Source organism: Gavialis gangeticus, unplaced genomic scaffold (assembly GCF_001723915.1).
Source record: "Gavialis gangeticus isolate Ggan-Ray unplaced genomic scaffold, GavGan_comp1, whole genome shotgun sequence".
Lineage (NCBI taxonomy): Eukaryota > Metazoa > Chordata > Crocodylia > Gavialidae > Gavialis > Gavialis gangeticus.
This window is the reverse complement of record NW_017729031.1, coordinates 73,910,165-73,929,883: the sequence shown is the minus strand read 5'-3', so window position 1 is coordinate 73,929,883 and position 19,719 is coordinate 73,910,165. Positions and strand designations below refer to the sequence as shown.

The following is a 19,719-nucleotide window of genomic DNA, read 5'->3' as shown; positions in this document are numbered from 1 at the left end:
CTACCCATGCAGCCTTCGACAGCTTGCCAAAACTCAGTAAGCAGCCCTCCGCCCAAAATAATTGCCCACCCCTGCTATACATGGACATTCTGTTCAGTCCTTTTTTCATGGCTCGTCAGAGTGCTTACATCATACACATGCATGACTGATTGGGTCACAACTGATTGGCTGGGATGGTTTAGTCAGGGATGATCCTGACTTGATCACAGGGCTGAACTAGATAATCTCATGGGCTGTGTCCCCATAAGTGGGAATGTGCAGTTACAGCACCTCACAGCCTTTTGAGGAACCACAAAACGCATGTGGTGCTCATGATTCTGTTTGCCACACTGCATATTTGAAATCCCAGTATCTAAAAACCTCCAGCAGAAAAAAGCCAGGCAGTGCACATGGCTGCAGCATGAGCCACCCAAAACTGGAGCCTGGCTGACCAGAGCCACACACCAGCTGCCCATCATGCTCTGCACACCCAGATCACCACTGCTGCTGCCCCTGGAAGCCACCAAGATAAGATTTCTGGGGCCAGCTCAGATGTTGGTCCCAGTCTCCCCTACCCCACCGAGGCAAATTGCTGTGCTCCAGAGCATGCGTGCAGGGGTGTGCCTGGGGACAACTAGCAGCAACACAAATATGTGCTGGTGTTAGTTGTCACCAGGGAAAAGTACATTCCCACTTCTGGGGACATGCCCATGAAGTCACTTCCAGCCCTACTTACCTATGTTCCTATGACAGTTTTATAATTACTTTTTCATGCATGAGGAAGACCTGGGGCACATGTTGTTTGTGCACGTCAAGAGCTAAAAGTATGATGCTGAGATGCACTTGATCAACTGGGGGGATCTTCCAAGAAAATAGTGAGATCCTGCTGTGGTTCTGCCTGGTAAACAGAATCCATTGAGCCAGATACTGCTGTGCTCAAGCAGGAATTATTTTACATTGACAAATAGCGGCTCATAAAGTTGAATGTGAGCTTTGGATTAGATACGAGTGCCAGGATACGTGGCTAATGAAGAAGTTTGGTCAGACATGCCAATGTGAAACTTGTAATTGAAACAAAAATCAAAGGATCCTGGCAGGCAGTACACTTAAAACACAATTAACCTGTTAATAGCACCCTAAATAGGAAATCAGCTACACATTCAAGCAACTAATGGCACTACAAAATGCGAAACCCACCATAAAAATATTCCACAAAATATGTGTAATCATTTTATGGCTGGTTGCATTGTGCCTTAAATTGAAAGTGTGGCAGGGATCCCCGTCACACAGCCTGATATCTGTTGCATGACAGGGCTTGATTGATGGCTCCCACAGAGTCCAGACCAGCTCTAATGCCATCCGGGGGCTGCGACCTACAATCAGCTGATTGTCTGTCTCAGTGCCAAGACCTCATAGAAATCTCAGACTAGATCCAATGCAGCCCGGAGGCTGAGACTGACAATCAGCTGATTGTGGATTCCAGCCCTGGGACCACACAAGATTAATGGGCACCCAGCTTTCAACTTGCCAGTCACCCAGCTTTCAACTTGCCAGTACTGGATGATCCTTGGCTCGCTAGCAAGTAGTAATGGCATGATTAGGACCTAATCACCAGTCCCAAAAATTGTGTGTCCTGCTATGAATGTTTGGCATGGCAGGAGGCATGATTTTTGGCATCAGGGAATAGATCCCATTGTCCCATGAAATGACCATATGCTAGAGGCCGAAGGGTCTTCTAAAAATCAAATATACCATGATGCAGGTTTGCTGTTTTATCAGGTTGCAGTTAGGGTGGTCAGCCCCCTAGCACTGAGAAGAGAAGTACCAGAAGTGAAACAGAAGAAGTCAGCTTAGAAACCAATGGAGAAATGTAAGCAGAATACATAGCATTTTCACTTCTGTGCTCCTCATGGACCAAGGCACTTATCAACACTTAGCTGAATGGTTGAGAGAGAGAGTGCTGTGGTGAAATGGAGAGCTCTCTCTGCCCTATCCAGGCCTACATTATTGCAACAAACAATTGAAAGACATTTATCCTGGAAAAAAGCACAGATTGCACATGTTGGCTATGTGACCTCATCAGTTAAAGAATGAAGCATATCGTGACAAGTACCAAAAAACACAATGCCATAGCAAAAGTAACACATCCACATTTGATCAATAACAAAAAGCTGATCAATACCACCACTCCTTGGTATAAACAGAGGCTTCAACTAGTTCCAGAAGAGTACTTATTGGTATGCAGTACCCATCACAAATTGCACCTTGCCATGCATTTGACCAAACATTGTAGCTGTAGATAAGAAACCAAGACAGCACTACTCAGAAGTGTTGCTCTCCTATTAGATGTCCATTAGAAAAAAAAGATAAAATCATACCATAGCTTAGTCATGGAAATGAAGGTGATTTGCAACCTCAAGAAGGTGAACCTAGTCCTGGTAGTGCTGTGCATGAAGGGACTTATATTGTAATGGGCCATAATGGGGAAATAGAGTGAACCATCTTATTCACTCTAAAAACTGCACTCCTATGAATGGTAAGGTTTACCCAAAATATCCTCTCTCACTCTGAGCAAGCAGGCCCAGCTGCCTGACTTGCCAGTTTAAGGCCTGTCTCCTATTTTGTGCACACTGACACATGCCACAAGCAAAATAATAATGACCTTGCAAAGCTATTGTAAATTTTAGGTAATTAACCACTTGGAATATGCTTTGAGATCCTTAGAAGAAAGCCACTATATAGTTGTTGTTCTTGGAAGATACTCTGATGTTAGAGCACATGCAAACCATAATAAGTGACAAAAATCAGTCCCAGGAAAGAGTATTATGTCATACAAGTTGGTAGAGAGTAGTACCTGCACCTGTTCTGTAGTAAAGAGATATGGAGCTGCCTGTGTACATGAAGATTTCTCTCTGTATGTTGACAGAGATATGTACCTCTATAAAATAAATGTTTGATAGTTGAGACATATAATATTAAGTCTGGCTGCATTTTAACTCTTGAGCTAATAAAATCAGTGAAGATGTCTCATGACCAAAAAGAGAAGCCTTGCAGGAATCAGAATGCAATAGAAAGCATTTTGCATTAATCACCAGTCTCTTTATGCCAGAATATCTGCCAGTTTAGTTTCAGATGTATTTTAAATGCCACACTCAGAGAGGTGCTTTTGTGTGGAAATACCAGCATTCAAATAAAAAACTGGGTGTCTGGCCAATGTGTTCCAGTTAAAGAAGTGTAAAATAAATTTTGCCCCACTAGTGGAAAAACTCTGGATTTGCTGGTTTTATAAAATGCAAAACAAGATGTGATTATATTTTTACACAGTTTTTTGGAAAGTAGGAAGCAATTTTTCACAAGCAAAACATTGTTTTTCATATAGATGTAGTAAAAAGATCTACATGAAGATCTCTTTTTGCCTAGAGAAAATACATTGACATTTTTAGATTAATTCTAGGGTGGATTGTCATTTTCATTGTAAAATACTGTGCTTGCTGATAGATGTGGTGAGATTTCACACTTGACTAAATTAGCTTATGCACTCAGATAACATAGCTGTTACTGGCATAAATAAAATAAAAAAGCAGTCCTAATTCCTGACCCTGGCCTGTTTGATTTTATGTTTTGACTTTTGACTGACAATTTCTCTTTTTGGCAAAGCTATTGCAGCCATGGAGTTTATATTGTATAAGCAGCTAGACACTTGGCTAAGGGCATTAGTCATTTCATTAAGTACCTTTTACAGATATCTGAAACAGAATTCTCACTTGCTTTAGTTCCAAAAGCTAATGATCCAAGACCAAAATATTCTAAATATGAATCTTTAATAAACAGAGGGCACACCAACAATGCTCTCAGGCTTCAGAGCTATAGAAGGGCTTATTAAAGTATGGTGAATAGTGAAGAGTTGTCACTAAAGTCCTCTTTTAATACTCCAGCACATAATCTAGTATAACTATTATTTTAACAGCGCTCTCCTACTTGTCCTGCCTCCTCCCCATCAAACCTGAATAGGGAGCCTTCCTACACAGAGAAATTATCCAGGCTTTTTTTTATTATTCCTCAATACTATTTTGCTGAAAGCAAAGAACATCCATTTGTCTAGACCAAGGTGTAAAGCAGAGTTCTCTTTTGTCATCTGTGTCTCATTCTGATGATATTACTGTACTCAATGGAGCAAAGTGAGAAATACAAGTAGGGCAGTCTCCTATTCCTTATGGATAAATAGTCAGGCTCCCTTTTATTATTAACGCTCCTTAAAACACTTCTGCCACAGTGCCTTGGTAGCCCCTGATCTATTTTTCTGTGGATTTCCTCTTTGCAGTTTACACAGCCAAGGATACCTGTGGTGCCCAGTAAATATCACTGTAATAATGGAGGGATGTATTTATATAAGATTAAAATGAGACATTAGGAGCCATTGTATTTGTCAAATGAACTAGCTTTGCATGTCTTTCCGGGGTGGTATATTTCACAGGTAAAATGAGTCTGGCAGTCATCTCCAAAATTTATCCACATCCAACATGTCTCATTATGCAATTTGGTGCATTTTTTAGAGAAGCTCAGAAGTGGAGTTGCAGAGACTTGCAGGCCAGAAACAAGCTGTGTAAATAAAGCTGCATAGGGAAGCCTATATTGTGTCTGCCAACATCCTACCTGCCTAAGGCTAATACTAGTAGTTGTGATCTGCCAAGTCTCCTACACGCAATCCAGTGGGCTTCTCCACTATGTTAGCTAATATCCCCTGAATCCACAGACTTCCTCCAGCTTTGGGCTCACTTTATGGCATCATGACATGGTGATACAGCATCAAGATGCTGTACTGTTGTCTGTGATTAACAGGTTTAGTCTCAAATGTCCCTGATTGTATTCCAAAGCTAGCCAGAAGTTGCTTGTTTGAAATCCCACTTAAGGTTTTTTGTTTGTTTGATTGGGGGGGGTTGTTTTGTTTTTGCAAGGTGAGGGGAAGGCGTGGAGAGGTTGCTTGCATGATCACCACATTAAACCCTAAAAACCAAAATAACTAAATAAAATGTTGGGTATCCAGGTTCAGCAAGATTTAAGTCATAGGAAATTAAATGAAATGAGCATATAACAAATATTGAATTCATTAGAAAACTTGGCATGGACCAAAAAGGTTAAGCAGGGGAAAAGTAAGACTCATTTAATAATAGTTTCCTTGTAAGCTGTATTTTAATAATTTGAAACATGAAACCATTCCTTGAAAGTTGTGGTGGATCCTCTGAGACTGGGTTCAAGACTTCTTACTCTCTCTCATAGAAGCCACTTCTTGGAAGCACTTCTTTTTCACTGGTGCCTTTAAAACTGCTGTTCTTACATAAAAATACATATTCAACCATTGCACATGTATTTTGTATATGCTTTTGGGTAGAGCTTCTTCCTGTGAGCCCTAGGAGACTTCACTGACCTTCTCATGGCTTTCTGAGCCTGAGGAATGCACAGTCAGCCTTTATATTACCAAGCCTTCTTCAACGTCATACTGACTAATACAGAAATGAAACAGATTTATTGATATAGCTATAATTGGAAGTCATAGCAATGATGATAAAATGGTCAAATGATCAAATTACTTAAAATTAGAGACATTTTGAAGTGCCTTGGGGCCTTGGAACATGGTCTGCAATCAGACACACAGCCATTCAGTCACTTCCTCACATAGCAGTAAGCATACTTCTCAGCTTCAAAGAGGTAAGAAAAGTCTTGATAATCCCAATAAAAGGTCTTGAGATGCTGCCACCAAAATTTATTGGATAAGTTTTAATTTTTATATATGAAAGAAACAAAACTGGCCCTTTTGGAACTAAGAAATCTCAAGTATTAACAGAGCAGGTGTGAGAGAGAAAGCATTTGGATAGGATGCTAACTATGGACATAGCAGGTTTAACAAGCATGCAAATGTGTCCAGGCCCTCTTATATGTATATGGCCTTTGTCCTTAGCAGTAGGTAAAGGTCTGAGTTCTTTCTTGGACCTTTCTCAGATAAAATTGATATTGACTTCATTGGGAGGTTTGTCAAAGCAAGGACTTCAGAAATTGCTCAATATTGTCTAACAGAGTAAGGTCTTATGTTAGCTTTGTATGGTGGATCACAAAGCTTCATCTACGATGACACGTCCATTATTCGTTTTATTTTATAAAACTGCCACTGATTTTTGGTTTTAATTTTACTGGGACAAAACAGGCTATATTTAGACATAATAAGCTCTTGGGTGGAGAGGAAGTGGAGTATTTTTCTGTTTTGGAATAAATATTTCTTCTATATTTCAGACACTTGTGAATGTTTTGTTCTGGGTGCTAATTAAGTAATGGGGAGTTCTTTTGTTTATGATTGAGAAGGGAAGGTTAAATACATTATTATTTTAAATTCCCAATACATTTATTATTTCCTTCAGCTTCAGCTTGAACTGGGAAAGGGTGGAGTTTGAATTCTTTCACGCTGAGGAGGATCTAAAACCCACATGCTCCACATCCTGGAGTAGCTGTGACTGCAGTGCTTTGTGTTGAACTGAATGCTGTCCATGCATAGATTCATAGATTGTTAGGAGCTGGAAGGGACCTCGCAAGATCATCAGGTCCAGCTCCCCTGCACTAGGCAGGAAAGACAACTGGGGGTCAGGTGACCCCAGCAAGGTGACTGTCCAGTCTCCTCTTGAAGTTTTCCAGGGTAGGTAATTGCTCCACCTTTGGAGGGAGCTTGTTCCACAATCTAGACACCCTCACTGTGAAGAAGTTTTTCCTAGACTTGAGCCTGAAGCGGTCTTGCAGGAGTTTGTATCCATTACTCCTGGTCTTCCCCAAGGGTGCCCTGGTGAATAGTTGTTCATCGAGCCCTTGATGTATTCCCCTGATGTAGCCAGGGGTCTTGCAGTGACCTCAGCCAGCTCCTTCAGCACTCTTGGGGGAAGTTCATCCGGTCCTGCTGATTTATAAAGGTCTAGCTTTTCTAGTTGGTTACACACCAGTTCAGCGTCAACAGTGTCATTCCCACCATGCCCCATGTGAGCCTCATCTCACGTTTTTCCCCTTGGTCCAGTGAAAAACTGAAGCAAAGTGAGCATTCAGGAGTTCAGTTTTCTCCTTGGTGTTGGTTACCAGCTCTCCTGAGGTGTTCATCAGGGGCCCCACGCTTCCATTTGTTTTCCATCTGCTCCCTACATACCTAAAGAAGGACTTATTATTGTCTTTGACTCCTGTTGCTAACTAAAATTCAATCTCTGCCTTAACTTTTCTAATCTTCTCCCTACATGTGTGGACCACTGTCATATAGTCTTCCTTAAGGACTATCCCTAGCTTCCATTGTGTGTATGCTTCTTTCTTCTTTTTCAAGAGGACCATGATATCCCTATTGAGCCAAGAGGGCTTACAAGCCCTTCTGCTATCTTTCCTTTGCATGGGAACGGTTTTCTTTTGTGCTTTGAGGATCATGTCCTTGAGGAATGACCACTCTTGGTATACTCCATTCACCTTCAGTCCCTAGTCCCACATCGCCTCCCTTACTAGTGCTCTGAGCCTGTTGAAATTAGCCTTTTTGAAGTCCAGGACTTCAATCCTGCTAGTTCATTTGTGTACCTTGTGACAGACAGTGAACATGATGACCTCATGGTCGCTGTTATCCAGGTTACCCTCAATGTTCAAGTTGGTCATCAAATTGTTTCCTTTGGCCAAGACCAAGTCTAGGAGAGCATTTCCTCTGGCTGGCCCTTGCACTTCCTGGGTTAGAACAAGCTCTTCGATACAGGTTATGAAGCTACATGACCAATCTGACCTAGCCAAGAGTTCCTCCCAATCTATGTTGGGGTAATTGAAGTTGCCCACGATGACCATGTCCCTTGCATGCGTGGCCACTGCCAGTTCTCAAGACAACTCCAGATCGAGCTCCTCCCCCTGGTTTAGTGGCCTGTAGTAAACACCTACATTTAGGTCACTCTCACCACCATGGGGTCTGGTGCCTCTTGAGTCGGGGGGAGGGGCAAATGCCTCTTGAGTCAGGGGCAGAACCCAATCCTGCTGACTGGGGGGGGCAGTCCCTTGGTGGCCAATTTTGTATGTGAGGGAGCATAAAAGTGAGATCGACCATGGGGGGACCCCCCTCCTGAATTTTGCTGGTGGCTCCACTCCCCAGCTGGTGGTTGCAGGGGGGGCACAGGTGCTCCTGCCTTCCTCCCTGCCTGTGCCTGCGCCCCGTGCATTCCCTATGCATCACTCCTGCTCACCACACACCCCCACCACCTCAAAGTTTGACACAGACATGTGATAAGTCCCACCAAGTCCCCGTGACCCCTACAAGGTCATATTGCCTACTAGAGAGTAGGAGGTCTAGCTCCTCCTGCTTGCTTCCCATGCTCGTGGCATTAGTGTATAGGCGCCTGAGTCCCGCTTCAAAGCATGCCTTCAGTATTAGGGTCTCAAGGGGACTAAGGTGCAGGGACACTTAGCCTGTGAATCCCAAATAGGCTAATCCAGGAGAGAAGGGCTGAGATACTCAGTTTAGCCAAGAGTATGCACCTGTGGACATGCAGAGTAGAAGAGCTTTGAATAGGTAAATAATTTCATTGGCAAAAATGCCTACATAGGCACCTACACTGTTAGGCAGGATTGTTTTGGATTCCTGTTTGGTACTTAGGCATCTACATTCCACATAAATTGCACTTAAGGAACTTAAGAAGTGGTTTTTGGATCCCTCTGTATGTATCAAAATGTTTTTTTTCAAGAGGACCTTGAAATCATTAGGAATAAAACACCTAGACAATTTTCAAAATCACTAGGCATTTACTTGGCTCTTTCAATACCTAAATAACTTCAAAAGTTTGTCCTTAAGGCTAGGAACAGACATTCAGAAAGCCTGAGCCTGACTTGATTCAGTCTTTGCAGGTTAGTCTAACCTGCTTAGGTTGAACCAGATTGCAACCACACACACATTCCCTCTGGACTGAAGAAATGCAGACACATGCCTGCAGTGGCTCAGGCTAGAAGTTAGAGAGGTGCTAAAGCAGCCCTCCCTTCCCTTTTACAGTGCTGAGTTGAGGGGTGCCAGGCCCTGGCAGGAAACTCTGATTAGAAGGGGGTGTAAACCCCACCCTGGCCACACCATCTCAGGCTTTTCCCCACTTGCTGTTCAAGGGACAGGAGTTTTGCTAGATCCCAGGCCCTGGCTAGCACTCTGAGACAAAGGTGTGGAGTGCATGCATCTGTTGATATTGAGCTTTTCAGTCTCCCTGTCTCTGCTTCTTCATGTTGTCTGCAAACCCAACAGGGCTGCAAGCCAGCAGGAGGCTGATAAAACCACAGGGTTTATCAGACCATCAACAAAACAAAAGCCTCTCTCATTAGGTCAAGCTCTTCTTAAACAGCTTTCTCCAAGGAAGGAATGGAGGGACATTATCAGCTAACCTGTTAATTAGCTCAAAAAAGCCCTAAGCAGACACTATTCTGTCTGCCTGTTCCAGTGAAATAGAGAGAGAGACACACACACACACCCCTCTCAGCATTAGCTAGCATACCACATGCCCAGGGCCCATGGGGCTGGGGTCCATGCTGTGGGAGATGGGAGTGGGGAATCCCTGCTTGAGGAGTGAGCAGCAAAGGCAGGAGGGCAGGGGGAAGCAAGGCATACCCTGCTGTGCCTGCAGTCTGCCTTGGAGCTCTGGCTAGGGAGCAGAGGCGTGGGGCCAATCCTGTTCTCTGGATCACCGAGCCCAGCCCAGGGTTGCAAAGCATCTGGGATGCAGGGGGAGTCTGGTTTCAACTTAAGCTAGGAAGGGGTCTGGGACAGACATTGCATAAAGCAGTTTGACTGAAATCAGTTAAGTCTGATACTGCATTCAGACAGGTTTAACTAAAATAGTTTCAGCCATTTTTAAACTGGTTTATGTACATTGAATTTATGTTCTGTTAAAGTTTTAAATCAGTTCTGATCACTTAAACCAGTTTATGTGTAATGTCTGTCCCTAGCCAGTGGCTAAAGTGAATCTACACTTCCTCCCTGCCAATCCCAGGCCCATAACTGAAAAGTGCACTCTGCCCCTTGGCTTCCACTCTACCTGCAAGTGTTGTGAGCTTACAACAGCTATTAGTGCATGCCAAGAAGTATGTCCAAGACAGAGAGCGTTAGAGCAGTGCTAGGGTACAGTCTGATCTGGGTTTTGATAGACACTGGCCTCATCTACACAAGACACTGACTGACCAGGCATTACTGCACAGTCATTTAGTACTTATATAAACAAGTAGTAAGTGACTGCACAGTAACCCACGTTACCTCTCAGTAGCACCGATGAGCATCTTTTTTGTGATGCGGACTGCATGGTAGCATTGCATCATAGTTTCTGCCACACAGTGCTACTGCATAGTCTCAAGCTACTGTATAGTCAGCATCTCATGTAGACATGGCCAATGAATGGGAGCAAGTGGGCTGTGTTTCTTGAGGGCAGTCCCAGGTTAAACATGGCAGTTGTATGGGTAAGCCCTAAGTCATTTCTAAAAAGGGAAGATACACCTTGTGACAAGGGGCAACTCACAGGCCCGGTCTTGGAACCAGCCTGCCCGCCTATCTATGGACAAACCGCCTGCCTTACTCACCTGCGATGCTTTCTTGTTAGATAAGTAAAAAGATGGTATTAGGCAGGAGGCTGCCCTTCAAACCCCCTGATGACAAAGGGTGGTTCTTTCACAGCTCCAACCTTCCCTTATCATGTTCCGTGCCTTGAAGATGACATACATATCATTACAGCTCTAGCTTGAGCCAGGCCAAACTCAGTGCATAGTTAGGCCTCTTGCACACTGCCCTAGGCGTGCCTGGCCTCAACTCCACCCTCTCACTAGGGCCTGGGGTCTTACACTCCTTTGGGCTCAGGTGCTTCCCTGTAAACGTGCTTGGCCCCAACTCCTGGGTCTTACACCCCTGTGGGTTCAGGTGCCTCTTAGCAGGTGTGCCTTGCACCCCTGCTCTCACGATAACCCACTGGATGGTTGGGGGCTGGGATTAATGCCCCCTACCCCCCTTTCACCAGAGAGGTAACTGGCCTGGTATTTCTTGGGGACTCCCTTGCCACAAGGAGTCCCACCAGGCCACCCTACCCCAGCAGGGTGCATCTTCCAGTCATACCCAGGACCAGGAGTCTCCTGCCATCCCCATAGCTCCTGCCCTTACCTCCAAGATGTTCCAGGAGTAGTAACTCAGCCGGGTGATGTAACTCCCTCAGCAGCTGGCAGCAAACTGCTGCCCCAGCCCTGAGAGATGGGCTCTAAAATGACCACCCTCATCAAACACGTGCCAGCTGCCTACCCCCAGCCCTTAAAGTGGCAGGCACCCAAAAGGTGCTCTATCACATACCTCTAGATAGATGTTTAAAAAATGTTATATCTTGATGTATAAATGTTCCCTAAAAAGTATCCCTTGTTCATTTTCTCTTGACATGATTTTCTCTTGCCATGAGGTATAATAGATATTGAACTATACTTGTTGTTGTGGTAACATTTTGAAAATGTATGCTCTTTCTGGAATGTTTATGACAAAAAAGTGCATATGATGTCGTGTGTACCCTCTGAAGTGCAAATAGTAGAGCTCCATGAAAAAAAATCACAAAACTAGAGAAGCAAATATTTTCTTGCATGAGTTAGAATTTACTAAAATCACCAAAACCTTCTTAGGAACTTTTTTTTCTGGGAGTAGAAATATCTTGGTGAAGTAGAAAGTTCCTACTATACTGATAGAAAATTTCTTCTCAAACTGACTGGGGGGTGGATGGGGTGATTCATTTCATATCTTTAAAAATGCTGGTGGAATTCTTTGCTAAATAACTGAGAATCTCTACTTAGGCTGGTTTCACTCCTGATTTACACTGAAGTGAGAGACAACCCATGCTCTGTTTGTATGTGTGCATGTGTGTATCATGGTGAAATATATGAAATAGAATATATTAAGAAAAGGATTGTGGACAAGCATTAAAAATGTAAATAGTGATTTTTACATTAGCCATGTTGTTTGTCTAGTGGCAAATACTGTAATTAGGTTTCCAAAATAATTTTATTTATAGCTTTCTGGTTTCACCCTTTGCCTCCTTTTAAGCTAAAGTTTTCTTCCATTTCTAAGCATTTCAGGAAAAATTTAGGAAAGTCTATTAGCAAGTAATGTCTGACTAAAAATAAAATCCTTTCATTGCATTGATATTCCCTTCACTGGCCTTATTGCCCCAGGTCACAAATCAAGAGGAGTACTGGGAGAACCTCAACATCTGTTCTGTTACCTCACCTCCAATTTGTACAACAGATCATATGTTGTATATATTCTGGAAGCCAAATGCACAGTGTAGCATCCTTTCAAATACTGTAGCACGAACCTATCAGATTCCTTTCTGTCTGAGCTTTCTCCACCAAAGCTGCCTCCCTGGGATTTAACATACACATTTCAGTTAATCAAAGGTGTAAACAGAAGTTATATTCATTGTATGATCAGCCCCCTGGAAGCACTCTACAGTTATGCCATAACACACATGCATGGCTGCAGAGCACTTTAAAATTGACCAATCGTGCAACAAATTAATCCTCATCTAATGAGGGATCAGATGAAGGCGCTCCAAAATAGAGTGTCTTAGGGAACTTGTGTTCCCTAGGGTCAGTCCGTCTGCGCTGTTGGGGCTGGGCTGATGCAGCCCAGCCCCTCCCCCATTGCAATCTACAGGAAGGGAAGAGGGAGGAAGGAAGAGGAGGGGCACTGTGGGCTGGGGTTTGCCCAGTCTGAACTGGGGAGGGACGGGGAAACAGGAGCAGATGAATTGGAGTCCCCCACCTTGCAGTTTACACCGGGCAAACCCCAGTCCACAGTTCCCTCTCCCCCTCCTTACTTCCCCCTGCCTGCAGACAGGACCAGAGCTGGAAGCAGCGACAGGGTGGGATCAGCCCAGCCTCGATCACAAGATAGGCAGGCAGGCTTGATGTCCCCTTGAGGTGAATGTCTGTTGGGGTGGGAGGTGTCATACAAAGTGCCATGAGTTAGCAGGGACCTGCACATCTGTCAGCACCCCCTGTAGAACACATCTCTGGTTTGAGCGTGGGGTAGACTGACTTTTTAACACATTCAAAGAATGAGCGGGCCTCTAAATTAAATGTCAGCATTTTGATCACCTTAATTTACAAAAAAAAGGGCTGCAACTTAGGCACAGCATTAATGGTAAGCTAGAGATAGTGAATCAGTAGCTTCACTCTACATCAAATGTCAGACACGGTGGGATCAAGAGTGGGAAGGCTTTGGATGGCAGCATGTACATGACTGTATACTCAGAAGAACTGCAGCAGCTGCAAGGTTAGACCTCTGGCATAGTCCCCAAATAGAATCCCAACTTGTTAACAGAAGCACCACTGAAGCTGATCTGTACATTAACCAAAGACTGTCCAAGGCCTGAAGATGAGCATGCCTGTTCTCTGCTGCTTCTGGTGGCTGTCACAGCATCATTGATGATAACAGGATAGAGGAAAACAAAAGAAACAAACAGCAATCTTGCACAGGCGATGCTGATGTCCTGTCTTCTGAGCAATGGAGACAGTTAACGCAGCACAAAATATTAGAGTGAAGTGGGCCACCTCCTGGCTGCTGTGGCTGAGTTCAGACTCTGCCTCAACTTCCTCCACATTCAGATGATTCAGGGACTTCATATCAATGGTCTTGTCTGGGTCCAGTATAAACACATTAGATGAATCATTCCTTTCAAATTCAGCTTTCTGTGGACATGTTACTCCCTTGTCTTTGCTACCTACAACAGCGTCCCTGATTGCCGCTGCTTCCTGCTAGGTCTGGGTAATTAGACCTGTTTTGAGGACAGCATGTCTCTAAGCTCTGCAGGCAGAATTGCCTAGGTTGGAAAATGACCAGTGCTGAGGAAAACTGGCTGCAGCTCAGAGCTGGCCCTTGATGTGTCTGGCTACAGACCCTTGATTTAAGTACCTCTTTTGGAGAGATGCTCAGTTTATTTTTTAATATGCAGCCACTTCTGTTACTAATGTGCCTGAGTCTGATCCTGCAAATCGACAATACACGAAACTCCCTTTGAAATCAGGAGGAGGCCCTGATCTTTCTTGAGGGGCTGTGTCCTTTTAGGATGATTGTCTAATGATAAACACGCAGCTGATTAGAATCTTACATACTGGAAAAGGAAACCAAATACAAGAGCGTATAAATAAAAGGATTAAAGAAGGCAGCAATCAAGCAGATTGGGCCTTGATAAACAGGCATTGGGTATGTCTACACTGAAGTCAGAGCAATGACCAGTGTGAGGAACAGATACCAAAGTCAGCTTTTAAACTAGGTAGCTCGAGTGCCAGTAACAGTCTATAGCAGTCTAGCCATAGCAATATGGAGCTCAGTGAAGATTACCTTGTCCTGTTTCTCAGTAAGAGCCAATGAGATTTAAGTACCTTTGAAAATTGTATCCTCTTACAACAAATTTATCTGTGACATTCAAAGAATTAAAACAGCATCACAATTTCCCTCAATATTCTAGCCCAGAACTGCCTCGTCTCCATACAGTATTCAGATGTTGGAGGAACTAGTCTTATGCTTTTTATGCAGAGAGATTTCACTTCCTGTTGGTAATTTTATGGCATTAGTATGAGGGAAAGCTGTAGCATTATCTTCTATGCTTGTGTAATTTTAATTATGTCAAAGGTGGCTACAGTCCAGGATAAATGTCATAATAATTATATCATAAATTGATATAAATATATGTATATGCAGTGTTCTACATGAAGGGAATATCTCTAGTGCATGCAGATTGTCTTTGTTCTCTGGATTTCAGTGTAGCCATATAACTTGGATCAGATGCAAATCTACCCAAGTGTTACAGATTTTAGAGAAAGTGCAGTAACAGATACTTTTAATTTGGTATTAAATTATTCTCCTTTTCCTTCCTTTCTTCTCTTTCCTTTTTTCCTGGCATTTTATTCAAATACAAAAAGGCAAATGGCCCATTGCCAGAATTTCCAGTTTCATTCTGTCAATTTGTACAGTGCCTTTTTATTTTTGAGCTTTATTTGTGATGTCATGAGAAAGCTTTCTTATATTAGACATATTTTGTCTTTGCAGGTGTGTGTGCAACATTGACTGTTCTCAAACCAACTTCAATCCTCTTTGTGCTTCCGATGGGAAATCTTACGATAATGCATGTCAAATCAAAGAAGCGTCATGCCAGAAACAGGAGAAAATTGAAGTCATGTCTTTGGGTCGATGTCAAGGTAATGCTCATAGCAAAATTCATTTCAAAGAATGTTTTCAGTTTTTGTGCAGAAATAAAAAATTGGGGCTGGCTTTTTATTAGGCATTCATGCCATTCCAATAGACTCTTCTAATTTACACTACAGAATGAGGCTGATAGACTGGGATTTCAAGGTAATTACAGGTTTTAAAATACTGGGCCAGATCTTGAGTTGTAAGTTCTCTTGAGTGTAGCTATCAAAGGAAGAGTATGAGAATGGTTTCAGGCAATATCTGCAACCCCCTCCCTATCCCCATACACACATCCAAGCATGCAGGTGCACACATGCATCCAACTGTCATACCCATAAGATCACTAGTTGTAATCTTGAAGAAAGAACCTACTGTGGAGCAACAGAAAGTAGCCTTACTAGACGTTCTGCCCCGACCCCAACATTAGTACTTGATGAACATATTATTTCTTGTATAATTCGCAGTGGTTTTTCATAATGCCAAAGCTTGTTCTTCTTAATATGGAAATCATGGAATCAAAGCACGTTTACTTTCAGGAAAGACTTCACTGGGTTTCAGCTTGAATTTCTGATTCACCTGGCTGCATTCAGATTTGGATGGACAAGGCATTATATCGTGTGTGCCAGTGTAACCCTGGAGTTGATTTTTAAAAAATCTATTTTATACTGAACATAAAAATGGGGAAAATTTGCTTTTAAATAGTTTCTGTAAATAAAATGTCCATTGAGGCTCAGATCTTAATAGCCTTTTTTCCCTATGCTTCTGACCTATAAATCCTAAGCACATCTACTTACGAAGACCTACTATACCTGCATATTAAACACATTCTAGTTATGTTCCAATATTTCTGTTTCTTTGAGGTCAACCACCCTTCCTGTTACCCTTTTTTAGATCAGATTATTAAAATTTCTTGCTTATTTAAAACAATGGAAAAATCCCTATTCATTATGTTGTATGTAACTGTATTTTTAACTGTAACGATTTTAACTATGTTTAGCTGTATTTTTGCTACATTGATAGAAAAACTCGTTTAATGGAAGATTTTATTTTTATTTCATGTGCTGTCAAGCACTCCAAAGGCCCCAATCCTGCAATTTTCATTTTTCAGCCAGATCTCAGCACCCACATAAAGCCCTTTTGAAGTCACTAAATGTCTGCATGAGTGTAGAGCTATACTTGCCTGTGCAGTATGACTTGCAGAATTGGGGTCTGTTTTACAAATTAACAAAAATACCAAAGAAGCACTATGTATTTCTTTTAATACAGATAACACAACGACAACTACAAAATCTGAAGATGGGCATTATGCAAGAACAGATTATGCAGGTAAGATTCCTGTTATCTAAGAATCACCGTTGGCCAAATCTGTGAAAAATCATTGTTCTCCTCTGTTTCCAAACAACATAAGCAGTCCTGTGCTCATCTTTAATTCTTTTTCATAACTTGCTATGGCAAAATAAATTGAAACTCTCTTTCTTTTAGGCACCCTTTCCTGTTTTCAGCTAGTATATAAATAGTCTTGGAAGTAAATATCTGTTTTGATAGTGCTGATCGTAAGCATTACAAAATGCTTGCCAAATCAACATGCATTGATAGACATTTTTACAGCCTTCACACTCCTCCAAATTTTGCAAGTTTTTGGGTGAACACCTGTGTATGATCAAGTGAAAGCCAGTAATTCTGCACAGCTCTAAAACAGAATAAAATAGCTACAGATTCATGAGACTGTTGTAAGAGATACTGTAACCTGTCTGTGCTCAACTCTAATGTTAATAAGGTATTTATAATAGATTTTTTTAAACTGATAAATGGCTTTAATTTAGGAAGTGCAGTAACATATAATGCATATAATGGCTGTAGAGCCTCATATAGCATTTTCAGTTTTAAAAATGTAAATGTTACATAGGTTTTATTGAATTTTTTTCTGGGGGAACATCTTTCTTTTTCAAGAATTCTTCCTGGGAGGATTTATTTATGAGTAGTTTTTGTGCAAATATTCACAGCTTGAGTTCAGAACTGTGGCTAGGAGCATTTGGGGTGTTATTGTTAAAACTGTAACAAGCAATGTATAAGTGCTTAGGCTTGTGATGTTTTTATATTGTGAAAATAGATCTTTACAGGGGAGTACTCTTCAGCTACAAAATGCTGATCACCAGGTTTACATTGTCGACATGCTGCACAGTGTAGTTTATCTTTTGGCATGTTTTACAATTCCTCTTAATAAGAATTTTGGCATATCCATTAAAAGGTGCTTACTGTTCATTAATTAATCCAACTGGTCAAATGAATACTTTACACATTTTTTAATGTATTATATGTGACTGGTCTACCTGGATTGCGTACTGCACATTTACTAAATGTTTATTCTAATCCTATTTTAAAAATAACATATGAAGATTAAAAATATTTATAGACAAACTATGGCTCAGTGAGCTAAAGGAGCATAGGTGGGGAAATAACAGTAGAACCCAAACAGCTTTAAGGCAGTCATTATCTGTATACAAGGTGAAGAGAGTGGGCTTATTTGAACAGGAAGAGAAATATAATACCCCCCATATCTTCCCCATTTCCCAGCAGCTCTTCCAAGGGCAAAGCAAAAGGAAGGCCTGATAAAAGAAAAACACCTCAGACGTCTCCAAAATTATTTTTATTTTTTTGAGCTTGTTCCTGTGTGGCAACCAGAAGTTTTCTGAAGAGATGGGAATGGGGGTGGGGCTGAGATTGTATCTTGTGGCAGGCATGAGACACAGTAGATCAGATCTAAAATGATTTATTTTAAATTAGAAATCAGGACAAGCAATATTGCTGTGTTAAATCATTGATCTTCCTTGCTTGAGAACTGAAAAGATAGTGGAGTCTCTAAGTCAAAATTGAAGCCTGCAGCTTCTTTTTAAATGCTGTGCTAACCTATCCTAGTCTGTTACCATCTGGTAATTTAGCTTTAGGATGGCAGTGACCCACAACACCTGCTGTCTGAAGAAAAATAGTACATAGTAAAAACTAACTCAACTGTAACAATAAGGGAAAGAGCTGGAGGAAAGAGTGGATGAGGATTAGCAGGAAAGGGAAATAAGACTAATAGCAAGGGAGAAGACCCTATAATGGAAAGTGTGTTTGGAGAAAGAAGAGCACAGAAGGTATATCTTAGAACAAGAAGCAGAATGGACAGAGAAGAAAATGACCAGATGTTAGCTAAAAAAGCTATGATGATTTCCAACATCCATCCTCCTGGGGAGACAGAAGCAATGTAGTAGTCTTGAGAAAAGAATCAGTAGTATCAAAGAGCTGTTGCAGACTGGAGACCTGGGCTAGGGACAGATGTTACACATGTGATGGGCTTGCCAGTGAACCCCCTCCCCCCGTGAGCTGGCTTGCCAGGAACAGAGTAATTAGTGGGGACTTCCCTCTCCCCACCAATCGGGGGGTGGCAGGGGATGGCCTCTATACAAAGGCAAAGTGAAGAGCTGGACCTGGGTGAAAACTAAACACCCCTCTCCATTTGAAATCAGGGGACAGGGCCTCCAAAGGATAAAAGGGCAGCACGCCCAGCATTGGTGAGAAGTGAGTCCAACATGGGACCCAGAAGAAGGGGCTTCAAGAAGAGCTGGTATAAGCTGATCAGCGGGGTGGGGCAGTTGCCCCAGAAGAGCCCAGAAGCCGGTGTCCGGCTTGGCACGCAGGGCAGCGTGCAGGGGATCCCCTGTGAGGACTCCAGCTTTGAAGCCATGAGCAGTGGCTCAGCACGCAGGGCAGTGTGTGGAGGGACTCCCCGGGCTCGGCATGCAGGGCGGCGTATGAGTTGTTCCCAGCTGAGACTCCAGCTGGAGCTGCAGAGGACAGCTCCTCTCAGTGCACAGAGCAGCACGTGGGGAATCCCCAGCGGGGAGTCCGGCTGCAGGTCTCCCGGGCGGTGGCAAGGTTGCAGTGCAGCCACCATCCTTCCCTCCCTGACACATGGCCAACACCAGTGCGTAGGTCAGTACACAGAGGGTCCTGAGCCCGCACTAGGCGGCCCAGACCCCCAACATCTGGGCAGAAGGCAGAGGCTCTCCAGAATAGGAGAGAGCCCAGAGAGCCAACCAGGAGGCACCAAAGCCCCGAGCTGTGGGAGACAGCTTGGGCTTGTTTTTCCTATCCCTGGCATGAAGCTGGGCAGCTGGCTTGGTGTGCAGACAACAAGCAGAGGATCCTGGAAGGACTAGAGCCCTGGAGCTGCAGGTAGCAGCCCAGGCATTGATAGCTCAGTGGTAGATTTCTTGCCTGCTATTTGGGAAATCTGCATTTGATCCTCAGCCAAGGCATCAGAGGGGGTGAGTTGCTGGGAGGAGGGAATTCCCACTGGGAAGGGGGTTCCCTTCCCCTCTTTCACCCTGCCCCACCAGGATGCCTGTGCCTCAAATTTTGTGGGGTCTACTCCTCATATTTTGTGAACCCTGCAGCTCAAGCTTGTTGTTGATTTGCCTCTGTTACATGTGTGTGTTTACCTAAAACCTATTTACTCATCTCTG

The 19,719-nt window shown here is 43.0% G+C and overlaps 1 protein-coding gene across 1 annotated transcript in view; it reads left to right on the top strand.

Annotated features, from left to right (window-relative positions):
• The window catches only part of TMEFF2 (transmembrane protein with EGF like and two follistatin like domains 2), a 299,411-nt gene that overhangs the window by 198,750 nt on the left and 80,942 nt on the right, over nucleotides 1-19,719 (top strand). Inside the window, exons 6-7 of the mRNA XM_019523121.1 lie at nucleotides 15,071-15,219; nucleotides 16,478-16,537. Of these exons, the coding sequence (XP_019378666.1) occupies nucleotides 15,071-15,219; nucleotides 16,478-16,537 (209 nt within the window). The remainder of the gene's footprint in view (nucleotides 1-15,070; nucleotides 15,220-16,477; nucleotides 16,538-19,719) is intronic.